Genomic DNA, 19,850 nt, shown 5'->3' with positions numbered 1-19,850 from the left:
GCAAATGATAGGGCTGTAACCCCCGGGGGCCTGAAAAAGTGATCAATTTACATATTAATGATTTTTCTCTGCTACTTAACAGGGGATTACGCTCATAATGCATGAATAAGCCAATCAGAAAGCCAGAAACAAAGAGAAAATTAATTATTAGTAGATGAAATTCGTGAAATATTGCACAAAAGCATCATTTGTCGAACATGCTTCTGAAACATATAATTAATGATTTGAATAAATATGTTTGACATTGTGTGTAAAAAATCTATTTTGGTCTTTCGCCGTCGAAAACCGATGAAACCGCGGTACCACTGGGTTGCGAGCAGCGATCGTGATTTTTTCGTGTTTTTTTTTTTTTCTTATTCATTAAAAAGAGATCTTTGAAGACTTAAGACTATCTCTAGTCCAAAAGGTTTCGGCGATAGCATTTATTTTTTTTATATTTGAGTTGAATGCATCAAATCGGATCTGTTCCCGACATCGACTGTGCATTGTACAACGTTAGGCCTACCTGTACCTGCAGTTATCATGATTTTTCATGCAACTTAGTAGAATTTTACGATGCATACGCAATAGAAAGATATAATTTTAAAAAAGATTGTATCGTACAATTTCTCATTGCATATAACTTTGATAGTCCATGGTATAAAATAAAAACTGTCGTTTTCTCAACGTAACACAAGCCACAGGAGTTTGACGTTCTATCAATAATATATAGTATAAATATATATAAAAAATACCCCTATATACTATATAAAAACACCAGGAATGAAATGCATCGCTGGCCAAAATTTTCACCACCTTCGGTAAAAGTTCTGTAAAATTTGTTCTGAGAAATGTCTGCATGTGTCACCGTGCCTATAATACAATAAGATGTTATTCTTCACATATATCAACACTAACCTGTTCACAACCCCATCACAATAAGTTTAATCCCATGTCATTTTGAAAGTTTGCAGATTTCGCGACGACTTTGTTTTGTTCCCGAATCCATGCGCTGACTTCATACAGTTCCGCACAATTGAAATTTAATTATTTTTTAAATCCAATTATTTAACTGTAAACTCTTAAGTGATTTGTTACTTATGAAATATCTATGCTTATTACATATCGTATACATTTTTTTCGTGAATTAAAAAGATATTTTTGATAAACATTTTAAAGTTTTAAACAAGGGAGAGCACTCAAAATGGTACATCCTAAAGAACTGATTGAACCGGAATCTGACATGAACGGATAATAAATGGGTTAAGAAATAAAAATATTCGTGGTATGTCTGATGTCATTATGTGTTTTATAGGAATGAGTATAAATATCACAGTTAAATGAATATTTAAATCAAAAAAGCCCAGTTGGGTACTCTTGATTTAGATTCAGACCCAATCATGTTTTTAGGATATCCCATCCCATCTTGTGACGTCAGCGCATGGACTCGGGAACAAAACAAAGTGGCCGTGAATAACTGCAAACTTTCAAAATGACTTGGGATTAAACTTATTGTGATGGGGTTGTGAACAGGTTAGTGTTGATATATGTGAAGAATAACATCTTATTGTATTATAGGCGCGGTGACACATGCAGACATTCCTCAGAACAAATTTTACAGAACTTTTACCGAAGGTGGTGAAAATTTTGGCCAGCGATGCATTTCATTCCTGGTATTTTTAGCCCACCATCATCAGATGGTGGGCTATTCAAATCGCCCTGCGTCCGTGGTCCGTTGTCCGCCGTCCGTCGTCCGTGGTCCGTCCGTAAACAATGCTTGTTATCACTATTTCTTAAAAAACTGCTGCAGGGATTTTGTTCAAACTTCACATGGAAGGTCCCCTTGGTCCCTAGTTGTGCCATACAGATTTTGAGGCTGATCGGAAAAACAAGATGGCCGCCAGGCAGCCATCTTTGATTTTGGCAGTTGAAGTTTGTTATCGATATTTCTGGAGAACTATCGAAGGGATTTTGTTCAAACTTCACATGGAGGTTACCATTGGTCCCTATTTGTGCCATACAGATTTTGAGGCTGATAGGAAAAACAAGATGGCCGCCAGGCGGCCATCTTGGATTTTGAAAGTTAAGGTTTAATATCCCCATTTCTCAAAAAATGCTGAAGGGATCTTTCTCAAATTTAAAATGCTGAAGGGATCTTTCTCAAATTTAATATGTAGGTTCCCCTAGGGCCCTTGTTGTGCATATTGCATTTTTGGACCAATCGGTGAACAAGATGGCCGCCAGGCCGCCATCTTGGATTTCGATATTTAAAGTTTGTTATGGCTATTTCTCAGATAGTACTAAAGGGCTCTGTCTCAAATTTCATATGTAGGTTCCCCTAGGGACCCAGTTGTGCATATTGCATTTTGGGACTGATCGGTTAACAAGATGGCCGCCAGGCAGCCATCTTGGATTTTGTTATTCAAAGTTTGTTATCGCTATTTCTCAGAAAGTACTGAAGGGATCTGTCTCAAATTCATATGTAGGTTCCCCTAGGGCCCTAGTTGTGCATATTGTGATTTGGGACCGATCGGTCAACAAAATTGCTGCCAGGCAGCCATCTTGGATTTTTATATTCAAAGTTTGTTATCGCTATTTCTCAGAAAGTGTTGAATGGATCTTTCTCAAATTTCACATGTAGGTTCCCCTAGGGCCCTAGTTGTGCATATTGTGATTTGGGACCGATTGATCAACAAGATGGCCGCCAAGGAGTCATCTTGGATTTTGATAGTTGAAGTTTGTTACCGCTATTTCTCAAAAGGTACTGAAGCGATCTGTCTCAAATTTTATATGTAGTATGTTTGAAAAAGTTTAAAAAGTAGAGAAAAGATCCATCTTTCCTTTGTCAGATATAGATCATTCTTTGGTGGGCGCCAAGATCCCTCTGGGATCTCTTGTTATATAGATATAGGGGTATTTTTCATATATATATATACTCAATCTCTCCCAGAGTGCATTGCAGTTACCCTTCATTTATCTCTGTCAACGGCTCACGCACTACCAATCTAGTGACCTCGAGGTCAAGTTATTTTTACATGTTCCAACATGGCGGCCCCCATACACACTCCGAAGAAAGAAACAATTATTGGTTGTTTCATTTGCCATAGGTCGGCTCTGACTATCACTTTTTCACTTTCGGGTAGAAAATGTGCTTCTTTATTTGGAAATTTATCCTCGCTTATTTCAAAATGAGACAGTGTACAACTGCATGTCACAGGCCTCCGTATGTAGAAAGCTGCTTCACACGTTTAGAAAAGACGTTAGAATTCGTAAAAAAGGTAAAGGAAGGAGCAGAGCGTTATGCCAGGGGTAACATATCATCTAAACGTCTGGCATTAACCCCGATCACCCCGAAATCAAATCCTAACAACTCTGACGTGAGCGTGACAACAAACCGTTCAAGGTAATTAGTTTATATATACAGCCTATATACAGCATCTATAGTACAGTATCCTTGATAATCGGGTGCAGATTCATTACTTTGATGACCTATTCTAGCTACATCATTATGTATTGGATAACACTGAACCGTATGAAATAATGTGATAAGTTTTAGATACAGGTAACTCAGTTTAGAGTGCTCATTATATATTTAAGTCTGTATTTAAATGTTTAATAACATATGCTGATTTTTTTCTTATCTCATCATAGAAAATTCAAGAAACTGAATTTCGCACAGACAGATGACTCAGGATCTGCTAAAGAACACAGGTATGTAATTTATATACATGTATGTATGTAAACATATCGAGTTTATAAATCCAATTGGACAAATACTTGTTAGTTCCTATTCTTCCTCGATACTCCAGGGCTTCCGATCACTTACGATCTCTACACCCCTGGACTATCTCGTAGTGAAATTGAAGGCAGCTCAGCGGAAAACATTTGACCAATCACAGGCTAGCAAAGATTTCCTTTGAAGACTACAGAGAGAGCGACGCCTACCATCAAAGTCACAGTCAACCACAGTGTACCGTTATACGGCTCTTTTGATGTACACCAAATGACTAAATTACCTGTTCTATTCTGTTGCCTCCAGTTTTACTATGAGATAGTCCAGGGGTGTAGAGATCGTAAGTGATCGGAAGCCCTGGAGTATCGAGGATGGTTCCTATTATGCTATATACATAAATATATATATACACAATGTACACGTGTATATATAAGGTCAAATAGTAATAGCAACAGTACAGACAAGAAGATTGTCGAATTTTCGAGATATATGTATACCAACACTGCACCATTGAAACATTCCTTTTTAGGGATGCTGATATGTGCTGCAGTGGTATAACTGGCTAGCTGAAAGTATTTCGGGCAAGCCGATTGTATGTCGTACATTGTAGATGATATGAGTTTGAGTCCCTGTCAGGGCACGAGTACTAAAATTGTCTTCCTTCAATATTTGTGTTACTGCGTGGACTGGTATATACGGTATATATAGATTGTATGTCATAAATAACTACATGGATAGTTTATTCATGAATGTCTTTTAAAAAACTATTTATTGTTGTATTAAACCTATAAAAGGGTTGCAATAATTTCTTTCCCTTATATTGCAGGACATTCCAAAGCCTGGAACACAATGTACCTGACAAAATACAGGATCCTATTTCTCTCACTAGTACTGCCAATGAACATGGGTATGTGTTTCAGTCAGGAATTGGTTATTAAAAATCACTGTCTGGGCAGGGATCACATAGTGTGAAATTTATAGGTGACACTAAACATGGTGTGTTCAATAAATATAATATAGTATTTTCAAAATCAATGTATTAGCAAAGCCCATAAACTTCTGAAGGAAAATTTGGTGCAGACTGCATACATTGCATGTATATTTTCATGGAGATAGTAGTCACAGGTGTATGTTACCTGTTATTGCACGAATAATTACCTGGTAATTAACAAAATCACATTATTACATGGCCTTAACAACAGATATCATACAAAATTAACGTCTTAAAAATTCCTTTGACAGTGAATGTATAATATAAGGTAATATAAAATGAATGTGTAATTAAAATACCATGCTTATATAACTTGTACTTGCAGGGCTTGAACACTTTTACATATTAATGTGTATAACTGATTTACTTTATTAGTTATGCTGCCTGTTCAACATCATTGGAAGAAGACACGACAAGTGATATTCTGTCCCATGTCAAAGAAAGTTTTGAAAATCTGTGTTGTTCTGAAGTTGACCCCGCTATCGGAAAACTGAGACACCAGGCCTCTTCGCTTACATCAAGGACAACTCTGTTTTCCTCTGTGTTATACAAATACAGGAACATAGTGGACTTTCACAACAATGCGAACAGGTTGTTGTGTTTGATAGTAGAAGAGATGAGAAACAGGTATATTAATTATGTGTGTATGATGTATCAACTGAAATCTCCTGAGTTACATAAGGACAGATAATGTAGAATTTATTGAATGATACAAAAAAAAAATCAATTACAAAATCTTGATGATTAAGTTGTTTTTCAGTGAAAGTATTGAAAGTAGAACCAGTCATTGATGGAAACGTTTCATTCTTATCTTGTTCAATTTAGGCCATACAAAAAAATATTTGTGTTTCCGGTAACCTGACCGACCCTGTAAAATCAGTGCCTACTCAAAAACTTTTTATCAGTTTTGTCCTCAAGCAAACAAATAACAACCTAAATTTTGTTTGGTTTTGCACAAAATCAGGAATTTTGGTACAAATTCCCTTAGAATGAAATCCATGGTTTATATAAGGTTATATAAAGTCTATTTCAGTTTTTCACTACAAGAAAACTGGGATGAAGAGAAAAAAAATTTCAAACAAAAAAGAAAAAAAAATCTCTTCCTACCGACCCTTCATTTTCAAAGGGTGTTACCGGAAGCAAAAATGTTTTTTTATTTGGCCTTACAACACACATAACTTCTATTAAAGGGTACCCCATCTGTTTGATGCCATGCTCTGCGTGACAATTCCTGACAGTGGTGTGGTAGATAAAGATGTGATTCCATGTCTTGCTGCTGCGTACTCAATTCTATTGAAGCACAAGTATAACAATCTTAAGTGCTTTTCATCGCCTCTCAACAGCAATTACTATAAAGGGTGGTATTAATGAAAGGGTAATTGAGCATTTTATAAGCTTGTGTTTGTTGGTGAAAACACATTTCTTATAACTCTAGGACATGGCTGCATTTCTATTTCACCAAATGACCTGTGACCTTTTGCAATGGCATTTGTCCGAGAGAATTTCACTGTAATTAAGGAAAATGAAATATCATTATAAATCCTTCTTTTTTATCTCCATTTTTTTTTCAACAAAATAATTCCATAACCACATTTAGCCATGTCCAGAAAACTATGAAAGTGTTTAAACACCCGAAGAGTTTTGTTCTACGTTTCAAGTTAAATCTAGATAGTTGAATAGATAGTTACTGTAGATAGTTTAGATAGTTGAATGCTGTTATCCAAGTTATGTTGTTGTTATTTTTTGTTAAGTGTTGCTGTTTGGTTTCAGTTGTTGCTGTTTGCTTTGTTACTGGAGGAAATAACAAATGGTATGTGAATAGAATATTGAAAATGTAGGTACTTTTGATATGTATACATTATATACATTTTATGTTTATTTGTCATGAATAATGACAATTTAAATGAAACTAAACTAATTTTTATATACATTCGTAACGATACAAATACATATATAATAGGTTTGAAATCTATTTATAAAGTAACAATATACATAACTTTATGATTTTAATCATGATTAAAATTAAAGGGGAAAAAATCCAATAGATAAACATGCAAAAATAAGACAAACAGAAAGTACAAATTGGTAGTACATCTAACTATATTTGTAATACAGTATAATTTGTCTAAACCGGATGTGAACGGGACCAGTCTATTTGTTCGGTTTATACAGGTGTCCGGTTTATAAAGGATAGAACCTTATCACAATATGTTCACATGGAAATCATCAGAAGAGTTTTTTTATTACAGCACTAACAATTATTCTCACATATGTACACGGTAGAACACAGAATTCCATCCTACGTTTTCTGAGGTGTACATGTACGATCCATTTCTCTGTGTGTGCTACATTCAAATGAACTCTCAGAAGTTATGTGTATGTTTTATTGTTAGAATTGGTCACCCTGAAAAGTATTCACGAATACAATGTACATGTAACAAAACCGTTGAATGAAAAGTGAAAAGTTGTCACTATCTAGCCCTTAGTATACTGGTACAGGTAAATCCCCTAAGCCACCTCATGATCAGTCCCATGTTGTGAAAACATTGCTGTCGGTTTGCCCAAGTTAATTTTACAAAGAAAGATATAGTAACATTACCTAGACAGTTCCGGTTTTCAGAGTAGACAGGTTCCGGATTATGCAGGTTTTGGGTAAAATAGTTTATTAAGAAATTTGCCGGGACCAAACAAATTAATCGGTATAGACAAGTTTCCAGTTTATACAGGGTGCGGTTTAGACAAGTTATACTGTAGGACAAAGAAAAACAAATTCCAAATGAATGTGAAATGATTTGATAATAAAATAATAACATTAAATGCTCCTTGCTTTACTAATGTCAATTTTCCTTCTTTGAAATGTTTTATGTAGGGTCAAACAAGACTCAATCAAATGGGGTTGGTACTATCTCATGAGAGGAGATTGAAATTCCAAGACAGTGTGAACGAATCATCAAACAAACTACTTGTGGACCATCTTAAGAAGAATCCGTTGATCAAGATCACAGGTAAATAGTCTTTTATTTATATGTGAATTGTATGGTCCAGGGGACAATTAAAGTTTTCTGTTAGTCTGTAGTCTACATAAAGAATAAACGTTTGACAACTTCACTAAAATAAAAAAAAAAATTCCTTCTCAAGATCCCAGTCAGGTAAAACCAAATACTCTTCATAGATGGCCTGAAGAGGTATCAGAAAGTGTCAGCTTGACAACTTGAAATATTTCAAGACATAGTTGACTGCTTAGGGCAATTGAACTCTTATTAATTTAATATTATTTGCAGGTGACAACTTGGATATATACGTGAAGACATCACAGATAAACACGGAAAGGAGGAACCAAGATCTGCATCTGTTCACATCCAACATTATCTTCAGCCGTCTTGCTAGAATCGATATGGACAACAAGCCTCCACGTACTGATGTCAACAATATTGGTGCAGAAAAAATTTTACTATCGGATGATCAGAAGGATCAGCTGTTAGATGCCTATGGAATTTTGGTGGGTCGGATAATGTGTCGTCTCCCAGCATTAACTTTCATGAAGCCCCACATCCCATCCCACATACCTCATCAGAATGCTAAAAAGATGTCAGAAAAGTCCACAGTACTGCCATTGCCAATACAGTTCAAGAATGAATCAAAGCATGAAGACTGTCTTGGAATTATGGACAGCTATGAAAACACCCTAGTCAAGTTGTATACAGATGCTTTTGGTAAGTAAATTAGGTGATGACAGTGTACAAGAATATATCAAACATGAATCCTGTTAATTATGATATCATTTTTCTGACTGGAATTATTTCTGTATGCTTTACAGAAATAAAAGTTCACATCATATGGGCATACAGGTCAATAACCAATATCGTTATCTGAACATTTCCTTATTAAATGTGGTTTCTATTGTGTAGACTGGCGAAACAAGTGCATAATATGTACCTCTAAAAGTCTTTCCTTTAATAGTTTCATTCAATATAATGAATATATGAAAATCAATTTCAGGTTTCAGTTAAGATTTTGATTTCTTCTTACAGGAAATACAGACATTCTGAGACAAGTAAAAGTTCCTATTGGAGGAGACCAATTGACCCGAGTTCGTTTGCAAGAATCTAAAAATCTTAGAACACTCTCAGTTAGCCCAGAACGAAGATTTGATGACCTTCATCCCATTGTGTTTGAAATGTGGCACAACAAACAAGATTTCTTAGAGTTAAAACAGATGCTTTCTTATTCGAGAATACAAATCTGTAGATCTATGTTTCAGCAAACGTTTAAGGTCAGTTTAAGTCTGATCAACAATTATGTTTAATTTACCGTCATTAAGAAAATCAATCATTGTAGCTAATGTATTTTCTTGTATCTCTCAGTAATGGTAATCGTGTCCCACCAACCCCCATTCTACAACCAATTAGAATATATATCATAATCCCTCACATAATGAAATCCTCATTTTTCTATTTTTTCAGAAATGCTTCAAAACACTGTACAAACCAGAAAACTCCCCAGGAACACTTCATCATTTTAAGACCATTTTACACCGCTCTGATGTGAATGGAAAAGTGAAAGGAAGATTCGAACCACACCACAATCTTCTCATCGCTGTTGGAGAAGGCCTCCTCACAGAACAGATATTGGAATTTTTCAATATGGAAGATGGACACTGTGATCCACAGCATAGCCTTTTAGGTGACTTTGCAAAGCAAAAACTTCCAGAAAAGAAGAACATTGTCAACAAAATCTTAAGGGAATTCCTTTGCCATTATGGGTATGGAAATGTAGGGGATTGTAAAGGTGCATCTCCAGTTAAACACTACAAAGTATCCAGCGTCACTGCAGACGGAAAATTCATATTACAGGAGGTTCAGGATCCAGAGGATGAGCTTCAAAACTACAGCCAGAATTTATGCCACTGGGCCCTACACTTGATGGAGTTAGACGATACAGCAAAAGAAGGTGATCTTGCAAGATTGTTACTTAACTGTAGATACTCGGTACCTTTCTTTTATTCCCATTCACCATTGAGTAAATACCTGGTCGAAAACATTGATTATCTTCTCAAAACTGAATACCTGCTCTCGCCTCTTCAGCGTTGTAGAGTGCTTGAAGGCTCATTTGTGAATATACATGGAGGGGTTGGACGAAATGTTGAAAGCGATTTAGTACAAGAACATTCAGTATGTAACCAGAAAAGTTTAATCAAAACTCTGTGTGCCAACAAAAGTAAGGCAGCGATACGTCGTGTCACTGGGGCTGCAGATATGATTGCAGATCTTTGCGAGCAATTTGACAAAAGTGTTGGTGTAAAGTCCAAGTCTAGTAGACATTCAAAGTGTGTGTCTCCTAAAGATTTGGAAACCATTGAGAAAACCCTCAGGAAACTTCGTCCATTCAAACACACTCCAGGGAGAAAGTGTCCAGGATTTAAGAACATTAAACCATCACCCCTTCTTCCAGAAAAAGTGCCATTAATGAAGGCAAAGATTAACACAACTATTAAAAGACTTACAAGAGGACTAACAGTTAACGTTCCAGCAGAAGAGTTCGATGACAATCTCATTCGGGAATTCGATGAAGAATTTCTTCCTGCAGTATAAGTCAATACCTGTGATTGACAATGCTTTAGAATTTATCTGTATTAGAACATTTATTTTCATTTCTTGAATACATGTACACTTCCAGAATTATTTAAGACTGGTGGTTCTAATAAATGAACATCTGATGGTAAATAATGTCACACTGGAATTGATTAAGAAATCATGACAAAATTGTGATGTAGATGGATGGAGATAAAGAAGGATGAAGGCATATGGAGATAGATAGACGAATGGATGATGTCATAATGTATATGTTAAAAAAACCCAGATTTGACAGTGCAAAAAGTATGCAAGACTTTCATTTCCATGTGCAGATTTTGCATCAATTGGGTCTCCCATTTTTGCATACATGTAAATATTTATAAACAATTTTCTTTTCCTTACTCTCATTATTGCTACTTGACCACATCTACTTATATAAATTTTCAAAAAGGTTAACATGTCATTGTCTTGTAATTTTTATTAGCCCACCATCATCAGATTCAAATGGCTTTTCGTCTGTGGTCCGTCCTTCTGATAACATTTCTTGTTACCTCTATTTCTTAGAAAGGACTGAAGGGATCTTTCTCAAATTTCATATGTAGGTTTACCTAGGGCCTTATATTTAGTTGTGCATATTGTATTTTGGGACCAATCAGTCAACAAGATGGCCGCCAGGCCACCATCTTGGATTTTGAGTTAAAGTTTGTTACAGCTATTTCTCAGAAAGTACTGAAGGGATCTTTCTCAAATTTCATATGTAGGTTCACCTATGGCCCTAGTTGTGCATATTGTATTTTGGGACCAATCAGTCAACAAGATGGCCGCCAGGCCACCATCTTGGATTTTGATAGTTAAAGTTTGTTATATATCTTAGAAAGTACGTATACTGAAATGATCTTTCTCAAATTTTATATGTAAAAATATGAAGTTAACTTTGAAAAGCAGAGAAAAGATCCCTCTTTCCATTGTGAGACTTAGATCATTCATTGGTGGGTGCCAAGATCCCTCTGGGATCTCTTGTTGAAAACTTCTGTACCTAATGCACAACACTGGTTTACATTTAGTGTCATTATAAATGCATGGTGATCATAATAAGAACAACTTGTAAACTAATATGTTGGAAGTATTTTTTTTATATTATGTAATGACATTCCAGTACTGAAAATGTAGTTACCAATTTCTGAAACATCAACTGTGCCACTCTTTCCTTGAATTCACTTATACAAGGTAATTACTTCCTGTACTATGATCTACAGCAAGAACAAATTTAAATTTCAAAATTTTCATATAGTTCAGCAATCTCTTTTTTTTAAAGTCCATCCTTTCTGGTAATCAATTTTCACATAGGTGTGACTGTCAATGAAATGAAGTCTGTAATCATCAGAACACCTGTACATTCATAAGTTGATCATTATAGAATTAATATTGATTACCAGGGAAATATTGTTCTACTGTAAAACTGTAGTAATTTATAAAGATCTTTGGCATTTCAGAAATACAAGAAATGGAATATGTAATACATATATGTGAATGCTTTATTAATGTAATCCTATTAAAGGAACACATGAAAAGATATATGGTTTAGTTTGATTTTTCCCGGGAGTGAGATTTACAGTTAGAACAACATTCTGTAGCAGTAATCGACTGATCCTTCTCAAATCCAAAAACATTTAAGATTGCATTTCTTAAACATGTTGTGTCATTCTTGCAGTAAACGATAATATCTTCTGTGATTCCTGGAAGATTCTTGGCGATGTCATGATTATTGAAATACAAAACAGCCCTTGCAGGTTGACCCTGGCGCCCTGCACGCCCAATCTCTTGCATATACTGTGAAATGTTCCTTGGTGGGCAAGTATGAATAACTTGTGTCACATTCCTTGGGTCAAATCCCATCCCTGCTATGGACGTTGTTAATACCAATCGTATTCTAGGATTTTCAACTTTCAACTCCTTTATTGTTCTCGAAATCACGTAGTCATCTTGACCGGAGCATATTGCACTGTACAGTGCATCATCTATAGACTTTGTTCCAAATAAACCGTGGAGATGCATTAAGACTTCACTCATATAAAACACAGGGAGAAACATGAGTGTCACAGGAAAAGCCTCCTTTTTATCAAAGAGTTCTTGGCAAATTGGATATACAATTTTCTCATACTCTCCCAGCCTATCTTCACTTGATTCCTTCCTGCATTTTTCAAAGAAAATGTTCCTCTTGTCTGGGCTATGTTCAATCAATTTACAGTTCTCCAGATGGAGTAAAGCTGGAATCTCCTTCTGCTTAACAGTCAAGGTCCCACTTAATGCTATGAATGGCACTGAAGGAAAGAACACTTTCAAACTTGACATCTTTCCAAAGGCAGTCCGAAATTCTTCACCCCTGCGAATGATAATGTACAGATAAATGCAAAGTTCTTAAATAAGATTCTTCTGTGTATATATTTTTATACATCTGAGGTCATATTTTCTTAATCTGTCCTTCAATGTCCCCTTTTTCAATTTCTATATATTTTTTCTTCTTTTCAGAAACACAATAAACTCATTTCAGTGATCTATATGTTGCAGTTACAATTGCTAGATTTGCCATAAAAATGTTTATTTTATGGTTCCCTCTCCAAGGGGACTGATGAACATGACAAAGAATATTTCTAACCTCAGGTGACACGTTGTTATGTGTGAAATGTTTATTCCAATATTAATTTTACCTGTATTGAATTTGTCCACAAGAGATTACAGTGATAGAGATTAATATTATCCGACTCCCATGGACTGATAGGTGGTGGCGAACAGGGTCAAATTACACCTGAAATTCTTCAGAACTTAGATTTCCGCTGCGGCCCAGTTTTTCATTTCAGTTGAAAAAGCTAAATTGTGGTGACATTCACTACACATGGTCCTCTAATAAAATCAAGTAACATAAAAACAGTTTTGAGTGAAAGACTTACCCTGGTATCATCCATTTGGGCTTTAAGTTAGTATAAAGTATATAAAATGATCTAATACTAACCATTTCTGGATAATGTGGCATTCATCAATGACAACAGCTTTGACATTATGGGTAAATCTCTCGTTGGACAGTAATCCTTTCCCTTCAGTAGTATTGAGAAGAGCCTCTGGATGACACAGAATAATTGAATATTCCCCGTTGATCACAGTTGTAAGAGGGACATCACATTTAACATCATACTTTTCAAGATCAACATCATCTAGTGTATCCGTAGTTTCATCAACTTTAGTTTTTATGTCCAGTTTGCAAGCTGAAATTCCACGCTTTTTCATCGATTCCAATTGGTCTTTTTGAATGATATTCAGTGGTGAAACAACGACAATGATAGGGTTTGAACATGTGGTGCCAATGAATAGTTTTGGCAGTAGGTGAAAGATTATACTTTTACCATAATCAACAGGTAAATTAACCAGTAAGTCGCACCTTTCATTACATAAACACTCTAGTGCCTCACTTTGTTTTTCTTTTAAAACCAGGCCAGGTTCATAATCACTTACTATTTTGTTCAGAATATCTTTGGTGGCCATCTCGCTGAACTCACAATCATATATATATACGTTTTAGGTGAAATAAACGGTTATCTCGCAGCTTCGGTGACTGGTGGGTGACGAACGAAAAGTACAACACGTGTACATCAGCGACAACTCGAGCCAAGAATGTTTACAAACAAGACTATTTACTCACAAATACTCCTCCGCAATGTAATAATAATTTTCTAAATTGATATGAATACTTCTCAAAGTAAATTATTATCAAATGAAGGTAACTGACACAAGAGGAAATTTATACATAGCAAAAAAAAATTATTACATGCCACATATACGTTTTTCAAGAATCTTGAAATGGCGCGAGCCGTTTACAGAGATAATGAAGGGTAACCGCAATGCACTCTGGGAGAGATTGATATATACTATGTATTATTGACAGAACGTCAAACTTCTGTGCACGAGCCCATGGAGACTGTGCTTCGTCTCGGCGAAATCTAACTCATTCCTCTCAGGAGATGTCTTCACCGACGTTCGAGCATATCAGAAAAAAAACCGATAAAATAACAAACAAAGATAATCGTATACCAGTTATATAAAAGAACAACAAAAAAATGTGATTTGTGATCAATGTGTTATTATCATTTTTTTTTCACTTTTTTCATGCTGAAACAACAGCTACATACACATTACATTTACACATTTAATATTTTTCCTAATAGGAAATACTCAATCATACATCATCAAAAAAATAACAATGTTATCTGCTTCTTACAAAAAAAAAATCACTGTATATAAAAAAAGCAGAAATCTGGCTTAGTGTTAACGTGCAGATCTTCTTATCTTTCGATTCTCACCACCGGCGGCAATTTTTTTTTTCGTTTTTTTCGTTTTTTTTTTTTTTTTTTTTTTTTTAATTTTTTTATATATATCATGCAAACATGCCTATTCAAACTATTCACAATATCTGGCGAGGGCTACATTTACATGTAGCTCTATTACTACAGAATAAATAATTATATATTCTGAGGATTTACATCGGATATATACACGGTCAGTATCTTACAGTAGCTAGGCCAAGGACGTGTCCTTGAATAGGCCCGTTAGTTTTATTTTGGTGTTGACACGGAAAGACGAGATGACTCCTGGTCTCCTGAACATTAAAAACAAATCATTTATTTTCATCTAGGCAAATAATAATTTGAAAATTCCATATACCGCCTGCAAGGAGACGTCCTAGGCCTATCGCTACCAACAATACACTCGATCGTGGTCTTATACATATGTATTATGTAACTTTTCATCGATAATTTGATCCAGATATATCTGTCTTCGACAGTTATATTTAGAATTATGAATATGTGGAAGGAACGTGTGTTTAAGATAAAAAACAACCTATCTCAACTGCTATTCCGGGACCGTGAAATGTAATATTGGTCACCTCAGCCCAAGCACAGGGGCACACAAATTATTCATCATGTAAAATAATTCCTATGTACGTCATGTCCACATGACTGAAAATTGCGAAAAATGAATTAATATATTATGTAAATATAGGTTAGCTTGTAATAATTACTTACATTAATATATTACTAATAAAAATAATAGAGGTATCTTCATATATTCCAACTGTTCCGGGAAATCAGAATGATTTTTTTTAGTGTTCCAAGCAAAATTAATGTATTTTATTTTTCTTACTTTTTGAAAAATCCACTTTTTTTGTCCCTGTTCCCCCGAATGCAAAAATAATTTGGAAGGTCTTTATCACTACGTGTTAAAGTTGTATGGGTTCTATCACTTTCGCTCTTTTTGTGTTCATAGTTAAAAAACTGTTTAAAAGCCAGCATAATCCCGTGATCTTTCAGGGGTCCGTTAAATCAACAAAAGAATTAATCTCCGGGTACATATATTATAAAAAGTTATCAACTTTCCCCTAATTACTCACCCAAAGAGTTCACCGTAATTCAAAAGAAATATAGATGATTAAAAAATTCTATATATCCAGAGTATTTGAATATGCAATTTTCAATCGTAGACGATCAACGTGACTTTCCAGACCCCAAACGAAATGCGGTGCCCAGACTACAAAAGCGTGACGTTTCATGTTACGCAGGAACTTCTACAGGAAGTAACTTGGTTACTCGATCATGAACAAATGAATGTTTTGTTATGTGATGTAGTTAAAGTGTCCTCCTGAACAATATATATAGTACATTATCGTAGTGAATACTAATAGTTAGCAGGAACTTCTACGGAAGAACTTGTTACTTATCATGAACAAAAGTGAATGTTTTGTTATGTGATGAAGTTAAAGAGTCCTCCAGAAATATATATATACATTATCGTCGTGTAAACAATACTTCCATTCGGTCATTTGAGTGTTTTACAATACGTGGCGTGTTCGGTTTGTCTATGCTTTGGCCTAATTTCCGGGGGCCACCGGCAGAATTTTTTGGGGGGACGGTATTTAACCTTCGTATAAAAATCATTGTGTTGCGTTACCACACATCCGTTACTAGAACCCCCCCCCCCAACGATATTATTTTGTACATAATAATGTATCTGATATATAAAACCTATTGGTAATGATAAATAATGAAATAGAACAACGACACATTCGTTCAATATTTGTGACGAAAATCGGTTATACTAATTGTTATATGGTACAATCTCTAGGTGATATTTTTTAAAATAAATAATTCGGTACGATATTTGACTTGCCAGTTGGATAACCATATAACTTGTTTTTATAAAGTCCAAATGAATTATAATAATTAAATCAAAGTAAAGTACGCTCGGAGAGCAAACTTGACATAATATGTATTTTTGTTTCAATGTCATATATATAATGCTATACTGTAATACATGACATATCTATTAGTTAAAAAAATCACCATGTACCGCCATAATACGATGTATAAAATTTAATACGCGTTATTGTATGTATAGTTTCTGATATTTACGTTGGAAAAGCTCCGTGTTCGTTAAAAACATGATGATTAAAATTTCTGGTGTAACTATAAAACATTTTGGTTATATGATTTCAGAGGATTACAGAAAATTAAAAAAAAAATAAATAAAAGAAATAAATGCGGTCGAGGTTGCTAATACGGCGGTTTACTGTGTGTGTAAAAGTTCCGTGAATGTCTAACATGCAATTTATGTATATATTTTCTGTGGTAGATAATGAAGAACATGCTCCCTTGGTTAACTGTACATGATAGCTTGCCAATTGAAAACCATATAATATGCTACCATATAAATAATGATGTCCAAGCCCGTGAATTTTGCCTCTGGAATCAAATGAATCAGAAACATGTATAATGAAAGACCTAGGTGTTTTCTTTATACAATCATATTTTCCATGCACAAATAGCACATTCATATACATGGTATAGTGTGCATGTACACATATTATGCATTGAAAGTTTAAGTCAATAAAAAAAATGACTGGAGTTCAAGAATAGCATCCAGTAGTAAATAAGCTTGATCCATTGCATGTGATTCTCATATCCATCTCGAGTCAATTGCAGTAAAATTCATTTTTTAGTATTTATTTAGTCTAACCTTGTGGAAAATCCAACTTTATTAGTTGTAATTTGTTAGTTTATCTTTATATATTTAAGCAATCCTAATTCCTTTGTGTGATCTTGCTCCAAACACTAAGTGAATTTTGCTAAGAGAGCTTGTGTACATGTAGAACCTTCATATGACCTGGACTACATTAAAATTATTGTCAGTCTATTCATTTTGCTCCATTCTATCAAACCTTTGCAAACTTAAAATAAGTCTATATGAATAATGCAATTTAACAACATCAGCATCCAGGCTATTGTATCTACAGATATTATGGATATTTCTTATATATATGTGCAATTTTGTGTATAACACAAACAACAAGTTTTTTTTTTATAAATAACACAAAGGGATACTTGTATATCCTTGAGAGCCATAACCATGAGTATTTGACACTGACTATTGACCCAAATAACCCTTGATCTAGCTCCATTCTTGTTTTGCTATTTATTGTTCAGTGGGGGGGGGGGTTACTTTGAAAACATTTTCTAAAATGAACAATACATAATTTTAAAAAACTCAGACACATAATGACCTTATTATTTTATTTGGTTTATTGTTCATAAATTGGAATTACTATCCTTGGCCCATATAAATTATTCAAAAGTTTATTACATACTAGGTATGTTGGCCATGCAATAATAGTTTATTATTCCTTTTTTACTTTTGTGTGGATAGAAGAAATTAAATAATTTGAAAAATATCTTGGTGATAATAGTAAAAGATTTATGCTAGGTTTGTTTCTGTCCTTCCTTCCTGACAATAAATTTCTGTTCTGGTTCATTAAGGGTTACATTAAAAACAGTACTTTATTTTTTTACTGTCAGTTTTGATCCTCAGAGATTCAATGTAATGTTTGTTTCCCTATTTTTTTTGGGCGAAGGCTGCACATCACATCTTGCACTACTGTCATCTGGTATCAGGTCCCATACATTCTTTAAAGATTATATGGCGGTATATTGTCAGTTATGTTACATAGATAAATATCTGTAACCATGAATGCATATAACTCTTTCAGTGTTATCCTGCATGTAAAACAAACTAGTTCCCATTTGTTTCTTGTCAAACCCTTAACTTTTAACTATTACACATCTTTTGACCACAAGTTTATCAAAATCAATCCTAACTAGGTTTCTAATTAATTAGGTTGATCATTATCCTTGAAACTTCACAGGGGGCTAGGCTTTTTCTTGTGAAGAAATAATGGGTACTAATTAAGTACCAAAATTTATGTAAGCATAAATTTATTTGCCATTGGACATAATATATAAATACAATATTAGTAAATAGTTCAATTACTGAATTCTTTTTACTTTACACCCACTTATGATGTATTGGGTGGTGAATGTTTATATAATTATGAACCATTTAGATGAGGATAACGAGGTACGTGACTTAGTGACTGTAAGTCTAAAAAAAATACAATCTTTCTCACACGAGCACTGTTGAATGTAAGTTTGAAATTGGCTTCTTTAAAGTTGCCCAGACCTGCCGACGGGCAGCATAAATGATATTCTTTATTTTAACAATATTTGGTGTATTATCCGTGTTCTATATATGTTCTTATTAACACAAAAATATAGTAATATAAAATATTTATTTTGCCGGTGGTGCAATGGCGAAATTCAGTTCATCAATCCATATAGGATATGTTGCTTGTGGGATTTTTTTTCGGGATTGCATGTAATCATTTTTCATATTTTTTTAACTTGAAGTAACAATTAGAAGCTCAAACTTTTCAATGTATGGTAATGCGTGTAAAGTAAGTTAAACTTTTGCTCGACTGAAGAAATATACAAAATCGGCTGCTCCTGGTATTTTGATAGTGAAAATATACCATTTGGTCAGCGGTGGAAAATCTTCTAATACAGTAATATCCAATAGCATTACAGTAAAATTGATATATATCACTGAATATACATACATAACACACAATAGATATCGGGAAAGATAATCACAGATATCACACTCTTGAACGCTGTAAGCCTGTACAGTAGGCTACATGTAATATATATCGTAGCATATGTATACCATGTATAACACTAAAGAATGCGATCATCTCTTTTAAGGCATAATGGAAACGCGTATACAATACGACTCAATTAGATGCCATTCTGTTGTAATCCAAGATTAAATCTGTTATATGTTCCCCTGATTTTATCAACACTTTTCCTGATTTCACTAATCTCTGTTTTACTCTTGGTACCAATTCCAAAAAGCGGACCAAACACTCGTATAGAATAGTCTAGGCCTAACTGTTACCTGTATTACTCCCATTCGGGGCCCCACTCACCTTATAGAGACGAAGGGAAATCGGTTTTTATGTGGTTTTGGTAGATCATTCGCAAATCAAATAATAGTTGTTGTCCATAGCTCGAATTTCGTTTCCATATAATATTTCTCAGCAATTCACAACATTTCTTAGTTTTAAATAATACTCCTTATTCACTTCGAATCAGCAGTTGATTTCTAAGCCGGCGAGCTTTCACTGAAAAGTTCGCTC

At 34.5% G+C, this 19,850-nt stretch overlaps 2 protein-coding genes across 4 annotated transcripts; one reads left to right on the top strand and one right to left on the bottom strand.

Moving 5' to 3' along the window:
* Nucleotides 1-1,418: 1,418 nt before the first annotated feature.
* LOC138313612 (uncharacterized) lies at nt 1,419-11,849 on the top strand. 3 transcript variants are annotated; one of them, XM_069253969.1, is made up of 9 exons: nt 1,419-1,512; nt 3,631-3,690; nt 4,539-4,619; nt 5,079-5,330; nt 6,474-6,513; nt 7,573-7,708; nt 7,985-8,416; nt 8,735-8,976; nt 9,167-11,849. In XM_069253969.1, exons 5-9 carry the CDS (start codon nt 6,511-6,513, stop codon nt 10,292-10,294), a joined length of 1,941 nt encoding a protein of 646 aa, XP_069110070.1. In that variant the 5' UTR covers nt 1,419-1,512; nt 3,631-3,690; nt 4,539-4,619; nt 5,079-5,330; nt 6,474-6,510; the 3' UTR covers nt 10,295-11,849. The 3 variants fall into 3 exon arrangements, with proteins under 3 accessions (XP_069110070.1, XP_069110071.1, XP_069110069.1); XM_069253968.1 differs by lacking the exon at nt 1,419-1,512 and adding an exon at nt 1,556-3,382; XM_069253970.1 differs by lacking the exons at nt 1,419-1,512; nt 6,474-6,513 and adding an exon at nt 1,555-3,382.
* On the bottom strand, nt 11,843-14,001 carry LOC138313614 (uncharacterized). The gene is made up of 2 exons (XM_069253971.1): nt 13,287-14,001; nt 11,843-12,659 (listed from the first exon to the last, which is right to left on the bottom strand). Exons 1-2 carry the CDS (start codon nt 13,811-13,813, stop codon nt 11,858-11,860), a joined length of 1,329 nt encoding a protein of 442 aa, XP_069110072.1. The 5' UTR covers nt 13,814-14,001; the 3' UTR covers nt 11,843-11,857.
* Nucleotides 14,002-19,850: the final 5,849 nt, after the last annotated feature.

The sequence above is a fragment of the Argopecten irradians genome, unplaced genomic scaffold, assembly GCF_041381155.1.
Source record: "Argopecten irradians isolate NY unplaced genomic scaffold, Ai_NY scaffold_0774, whole genome shotgun sequence".
Taxonomy (NCBI): Eukaryota; Metazoa; Mollusca; class Bivalvia; order Pectinida; family Pectinidae; genus Argopecten; species Argopecten irradians.
The sequence above is the reverse complement of the archived record's forward strand: the minus strand, read 5'-3'. Positions and strand labels throughout refer to the sequence as shown.

Coding starts and splice junctions, on each gene's coding strand:
- LOC138313614 (XM_069253971.1), bottom strand. CDS start 13,813: ATGGCCACCAAAGATATTCTGAACAAAATAGTAAGTGATTATGAACCT. Junction 12,660..13,286: donor TGCCACATTATCCAGAAATG/GTTAGTATTAGA, acceptor TATCATTCGCAG/GGGTGAAGAATTTCGGACTG.
- LOC138313612 (XM_069253969.1), top strand. Junction 8,417..8,734: donor GTTGTATACAGATGCTTTTG/GTAAGTAAATTA, acceptor TTCTTCTTACAG/GAAATACAGACATTCTGAGA. Junction 8,977..9,166: donor TGTTTCAGCAAACGTTTAAG/GTCAGTTTAAGT, acceptor CTATTTTTTCAG/AAATGCTTCAAAACACTGTA.